Source organism: Xenopus tropicalis, chromosome 2, assembly GCF_000004195.4.
Source record: "Xenopus tropicalis strain Nigerian chromosome 2, UCB_Xtro_10.0, whole genome shotgun sequence".
In the NCBI taxonomy this organism is placed as follows: domain Eukaryota; kingdom Metazoa; phylum Chordata; class Amphibia; order Anura; family Pipidae; genus Xenopus; species Xenopus tropicalis.
In genome coordinates this window covers 16,076,655-16,084,016 of record NC_030678.2, presented here as the reverse complement: position 1 = coordinate 16,084,016, position 7,362 = coordinate 16,076,655, and the positions used below count along the sequence as shown (strand labels likewise).

Below are 7,362 nucleotides of genomic sequence, written 5' to 3'. Positions count from 1 at the left end.
GATTCCCTTTTCTCTGTAATAATAAAACAGTACCTGTACTTGATCCCAACTAAGATATAATTACCCCTTATTGGGGGCAGAACAGCCCTATTGGGTTTATTTCATGGTTAAATGATTCCCTTTTCTCTGTAATAATAAAACAGTACCTGTACTTGATCCCAACTAAGATATAATTACCCCTTATTGGGGGCAGAACAGCCCTATTGGGTTTATTTCATGGTTAAATGATTCCCTTTTCTCTGTAATAATAAAACAGTACCTGTACTTGATCCCAACTAAGATATAATTACCCCTTATTGGGGGCAGAACAGTCTTATTGGGTTTATTTCATGGTTAAATGATTCCCTTTTCTCTGTAATAATAAAACAGTACCTGTAATTGATCCCAACTAAGATATAATTACCCCTTATTGGGGCAGAACAGTCCTATTGGGTTTATTTAATGGTTAAATGATTCCCTTTTCTCTGTAATAATAAAACAGTACCTGTACTTGATCCCAACTAAGATATAATTACCCCTTATTGGGGGCAGAACAGCCCTATTGGGTTTATTTAATGGTTAAATAATTCCCTTTTCTCTGTAATAATAAAACAGTACCTGTACTTGATCCCAACTAAGATATAATTACCCCTTATTGGGGCAGAACAGTCCTATTGGGTTTATTCAATATTTAAATGATTTTTAACAGACATAAGTTATGGAGATCCAAATTATGGAAAGATCCCTTATCTGGAAAACCCCAGGTCCCGAGAATTCTGGATAACAGGTCCCATACCTGTATATTTTATCTCACTTTTGTGTTGTGTTTATATGTTGTTTTGTCTGTGCCATGCTCCCTGACCTAACGTGGCTTTAAGTTGTCACCACCTGCCCGTCAACATCTTCTTCATCAACAGAAATCACGCGGCATTGTGTTCCCAGATGAGCAAAGCCATTTGTATTGTTGGAATGAGTGATGCACAGCCAATTATAAGCTGCTGTTATTGCTTTATTAGGAGTAGCGCTGGTGATCCTCATTGATTAATTACAATAATCCACAATGGGATCAGGTAGGGCGGAGAAGCAAAAGGAGCTCATTCAAATGAAGGATGGAACCTGTTGCTGTAACACAGGAATAATTAACTCTCGCGTTTTAATTCGCAGAAAGCGCTTTCTTTATAAAGCACCTGGCCACAGATCATTAAAGCAACGAGGCTGACATTTATGTTACAAATTGGTTTGAAGCCACTGTGCTTTCATCTAAATGTTCTCTTGGTTGTTAATCGTTGGGTGATGGTGACGAAAAACCTTATTAGTCCTTTCAGCGCTCGCTCCTGCTGATGGCAGTTTCATCAACTAGAGCTTTTTATGGATTTGGACCCAAAACCGGCACTGCTGTATTTCATAAAGATTAGACGGAGCTATTTTTCAAACTTTATGGCGTCATGTTTTTTAGGTGAGGTCCATTGCTTATTTACTATCTAGATCCTAGAAGAATAGGAGAGGGACCATTAATGTAAATGCTATCGGCTGAGTATTAATGACATTATCTCCAAAGCTGCAACCGGTTTGTAAGGATATGCAAAGAGAAAAGGATCAGAATCTGTTGTTTCATATTCATTTCTCAACTTGGCCACTTTCTGTCAAGGCTGGGCCCCAACTTGGCCAAGATAATTTCTTAAACTATGATCAATAAAAACAGGAGGTTAAACCAACTTAGAAATAACACAGGTATGGGACCATTTACTGCAGTGATCCCCAACCAGTGGCTCAGGGGCAATATGTTGCTCCCCAACCCCTTGGATGTTGCTCCCAGTGGCCTCAAAGCAGCTGCTTATTTTTGAATTCCTGATTTGGTGTTTTGGTTGCATAAAAACCAAGTATAATGCCAAACAGAGCCTTCTGTAGGCTGTCAGTGTACACAGAGGCTATTAAGTAGCCAATTATTGCTCTTATTGGCACCATCAGGAACCATTTTCATGCTTGTGTTGTTCCCCGACACTTTTTTCATTTGAATGTGGCTTGCGGGTATAAAAGGTTGGGGAACCCTGATTTAATGGAATTCCTGGGATCTGTTTTTCGGATAAGAGCTGTTTTGTAATGCTGCTAAAACAAAGACATTTAAACGTTAAATAGAGCCAATAGGATTGTTTTAGCACAAATATGGATTCATGCAGATAAAGGTGGCCATACACTATAACAGCTACCTATTTGGTGTGGTCGCCAAACATGCGACTCGTTAGGTGGTCGATATTGGCTGGGGCACTTTAAGGTACCAGAGGGCCCAGGGCAATGAATTCATTGGTGGGCTCCCACAGCTGCCCCAAGATATTTATAAAAGGACTACCCTGAAGCAGGATAACTTAAATATAAAGATAGGCAGGAAATAAAGGAAAAGCTTATATGTAGTGAAGGGGACATGAGAACCAGGCATGCCACCCTGTGCCAACAATGTTGCAAACAGATAATCTTTAATCACAAATTCAAGCCTTTTATTGTTAAAAAATCCCTAAGGACCAGAAAGCTAAAGTAAATGGTTCCATTGAGCTCATCCAGCTAATTAAAATGAGGGGTCTGCCATTTATAGTCAACAGTTATAGCAGGTTTGGTAGGGGGGCACCCAAGCCTGGCAGGCCCTGGGCAATTGCCCCTTTTGCCCATCTATTAAAATGGCCCTGGATGTTGGAGTAATCTAATCTTTGGCCATCGGGTTAAACAAGCAAATTACAACAATGGAAATAGGACCCGTCGGAGCCAGGACTGCATCAATGAGCCAATGTGGTTCCCAATCCAATGAGAAAATCAAACCTGCCTGATCAACATCTGGCCAATTTTAGGCCAGCTATCAGTAGCCCCATTGGGGGTCCCCATACATGGGCAGATAAGCTGTCGGATCAGGACCTGAATCTGCCCCTGTATTGCCACCTTTAGTTACCATCAAGTAAAAGTTTATCATTATGGAGAAAAAGGAAACCATTAAAACAATTATATTATTTGTTTACAGTGGAGATGGCCTTCCCATCATTCAGAGCTGTCTGGATATCAGGTTTTCAGATAAGAGATCCCATACCCGTACACTTTTTTAGATGTAATTATTCAAGTAAGAATATCTAACAGACACTGCAAAACACTGGGTGCAGAGGAATAAACCGAGATGCACAGGAATAAACCGAGATGCACAGGAATAAACAGAGATGCACAGGAATAAACCAAGATGCACAGGAATAAACAGAGATGCACAGGAATAAACCAAGATGCACAGGAATAAACCGAGATGCACAGGAATAAACCGAGATGCACAGGAATAAACCGAGATGCACAGGAATAAACAGAGATGCACAGGAATAAACCAAGATGCACAGGAATAAACAGAGATGCACAGGAATAAACAGAGATGCACAGGAATAAACAGAGATGCACAGGAATAAACCAAGATGCACAGGAATAAACCGAGATGCATAGGAATAAACAGATTACATTTTGGAAGGAAGACGAGTGACTTCACTTGGAGCAATGACTAAAGGATAATCATATCCTGTTTTTGTTTGGCCACGAGCACCATAGAAATGAATGAAGACCTGCAGCCTAATGTAATCTGAACACGTGTCAAACATTTATTACACGGAGCTGATTTCTCTGGCTATAAAGGAATTCACGGAATGCCTTCATCATGGAGCCTCGGCTACAGGAAATGTTATGTACATAGTGTCATCTGTCTGAACATACTTACAATTCTACACGTTTCACCTCGTGCCAAACAAAATTATGTATTTGTCTTTTTATTGCTCTTTATTTGTTTAATTAAACATCAATACTCATTTGAAGAGATAAAGTATGATGTACATAGAGAGGTCTTCATTAGAGTGAAACATAGTGAGCACAAATACAGAATCATTCATGTGGAAAGGAATGAAAAGGGACGTGTTTCTGTAGCTTTTCTTCAATGGGATTGGCTGGTCTTAAATTGCTATATGTAGCTTTCCAGCAGCCATCATAGGTCAGCAGAGTAAGAGCTAACTGCTCATTGGTTGTTATGGATACCCCCAAACAATGTAGGTCTCTATAAAAATCTATTGCATAAAACAACTTATATGTAAAGCCCTGATGCATCTAAATAAACATTTGTCATAAAAATACACTTTCTTTACTAGTGTACTAAGTACTTAAGTACTAAGGGCTTTTCATGAAGTTGAATAAGATCATCTAGACCAGGAGTGGCCAGACTTTTTCCATCGGCGATTGACCGATGACTCCTCCCCCAAGACGCAGCATACGTACGCATTCACTTCTGCATCCCCCGGCTTTGTCGCGGTCCACCAGAAATCCACGGGGGGGGGGTCAACTGGTGGACCGCGATCAACGTCTTGGCCACCCCTGATCTAGACATTTAATAGCAATCCAATCATCCGCATGCAGCGTACATGTAACATAATTCATAAATACAGACCCTGATAACTCAATGTTGTAACTATGTGTAACAGGGCCAAAAACACTTTTAAGACCCCCAGGAAGCTATTCTGTTTGGTAGTTAAGGGCCTCTCTGAAACTTCAGCAGTTTCAAGTATACTTCCCTTGCTGAAAAACACAATGAAATAATTTGGGCTTCTCTTGTTATTTGGAAAAATAGATCTTCCCATGATTTCTGCTAAGCCAATCCCTACTTGTTACCTTTGGGACATTACCTATTGCTAAATTGGTAACTGGTAAATTGGTTTTACACTGGGGGCAAACGTTATTGCTAAATATACCTGCAACACCATATCATCAGTACATATAAACATATCTGTAGGAATAAGTCAAATCAACTGGACTTGCTGGGTTTTTTCTTGAAGACATTTCGCCAGTCGTCCAACTGGCTTTCTCAATGACTGGCAAAACGTCTTCAACAAAACCCACAGCAAGTCCAGTTGATTTGACTTATTACTACAGATAGACCATGACCTGGATGAATGAGAATCTTCACAAACATATAAATATACATTCAAATTAGCAATTGGGTATTTTGGATCCTCCATCCTTCAGATATTGGTCACATGTAGTTGCAGACCAGTAATATCTGAAAGTCCAAAGACTGGCCAATGAATAAGGTACATCCTTATCCTATGTGTGGACCTGTTATAACCTTCATGTGTCTACATCTTAGGCTTTGGGCTAGAATACAATAGCATTCTTAATGCCTGAGCATAGATATATAAACACTGCTATGGCTGATCTGGGTTACCAGACTTAAATAAAAATGTACCCCATGTTATAACATTCTATACCTTAATACAGTGTTTACTTTTTGGATCAAGCCCCATTATGATATTCACCATATGAAGAGGTCAACTTTAGCTCATAGCAAGGTTACAGATATGAGAAAGCTTTGCACTATCAGCAATTTGTCAATAATTTCAAGAATATTCCAGGCAGCGGATAAGTTTTTACCCCTAAACTCTCCATAATTGACCTTCAAGATGAGCTTGCGGGGTTATCTAGAAAAGCAAATATGTGTTTCCACACCATAGAGTACCTTGTTGGTTCTTCAGCAATCCATTTGGCAATTAAATATATTCATTCTTGTTGTAGCAATTTCTCAGTTCTCCTTCTGTCGGACGTACTCTGTACACCATTTCCTGATCCTGAGGTGTGGTATAGATACACGTTTCCTTTCGATGTTTTTTTGGACAAGCCCAGCATAATATTATCCCTCCGACGAGAAGAAATCCAACAGCTGGCCAGGCAAGGAACAAGGCCTCTCCTAGCTCAATCCGGATTCCTCCTTTGCAGTAAGGCTCACAGGCCTGTGTGACAATGTTGCTAGTCACCCAGATAACTGGAATAACCATCAGAACAATACTCACAATATACAGGATTCCCGCTGTGAGAATTAGACAATGTTTCCCGTACTTATCTTGATATCTAGTGAGCATGAGTCCAATAAATGAGAACAGAAATGCTAGAAAACTCAATATAACGGCAAAGCACATCAGTACCCTTCCAGCTTTCAGATCTGTTGTGATTGAAATCATGGAGTCATAGCTGCTACACTGTTGTCCACTCTGGGCCTGATTGATACAGGTGCTCCACAGGCCATCAAAGCGACTGATCCACTGTCCATCAAGACGGATATTTTGAGATCCGTTGTTTTCAGCAATGATAGACACCCTCCACTGAGGCATTAGTGTAATCACCCAGGCAAGAATCATGCCGATGCACCCACAGAGAAATCCAATGATACGCAGGACTAAATGAGCCATGTTCTTCCAGACAGGACAACGGAAAGACCTAACTTAGGAAGCACAAGTGCAGAGCTGGAGACCTGATGCGATGATGATACTGATGAGGGAAACCCTAGATTGCGTTCATTTATATATGTACGTTAAACAATGGGATGAATAACTGAAGAACTGCATGCTTAGAACATGTGAGGTTTAATTGCTGACTGCATCAAGAGATGTGTTATGTCACGGAAACATCCCTGGTATGCCTGGAAGCTGCTGATAACACAAGCAGTTTTAACATAGAGTGGGCTGAAATATGGTCCATAAACACATTCCATACTGTATAGAAGATATTAAAAACATATCAAGAATGGAAATATAAACCTTTCCCCTGGGGAGGGGCTGAGGGGTAGCACACAATGGGCACAGGGGTAACACAGGGGTAGCACATAATGGGCACAGGGGTAACACAGGGGTAGCACATAATGGGCACAGGGGTAACACAGGGGTAGCACATAATGGGCACAGGGGTAACACAGGGGTAGCACACAATGGGCACAGGGGTAACACAGGGGTAGCACGCAATGAGCCAGATTCAGTTCAGTGAGAAAATAGTTTATCCCATAAGAACTCATGGACGAGATTCAATTTGAGATGCAATTCAGTTTAGAAAAACTTATCTCACATTCATCATGTGAAACCCTATTGAAGTCCATGGGGAAAAAATGGAATTGAACTAGGAGAATTTTTTAAAAGAGTTTTCACATGATAAAACATAATAAGATAAGACAATGAAGATTTTCATTCATCCAGGTCATGGTATATCATAAAAAAATAAGTTTTTCTCCTCAAACCAAATCTGGCCCCATAGACTTCAATAAAGTTTTTGGGCCAGATTCAGTTATTTTAGGGTTTATCATTTGAAAACTTATGGGTGAGATTCATGATTAAGAGTTGAAAAAAGTTGATGAACTTTAGGTGGATTGGGCCACATTCAATTTCATAAGAACTTTATTTTATGATTATTCCCATGAAAACTTATAAACAAGATTTAATTTGAGGAGAACAAACTTTTCTCTTAATTCAATATCAGTTATTTCCCTTAGACTTTAATAGTTTTCACCTGATAAGCAGCAGTTTTTCTGTTTTTTTGCCAGAGTCAATACAGTTTTCGGGCCAG

General features: G+C 39.9%; 1 protein-coding gene across 1 annotated transcript; it reads right to left on the bottom strand.

Annotated features, from left to right (window-relative positions):
- Positions 1-5,522: 5,522 nt before the first annotated feature.
- On the bottom strand, positions 5,523-6,218 carry cldn17.3 (claudin 17 gene 3). Its single transcript, XM_002938446.1, has one exon. The coding sequence runs from the start codon at positions 6,216-6,218 to the stop codon at positions 5,523-5,525; it is 696 nt and encodes a 231-aa protein (XP_002938492.1).
- Positions 6,219-7,362: the final 1,144 nt, after the last annotated feature.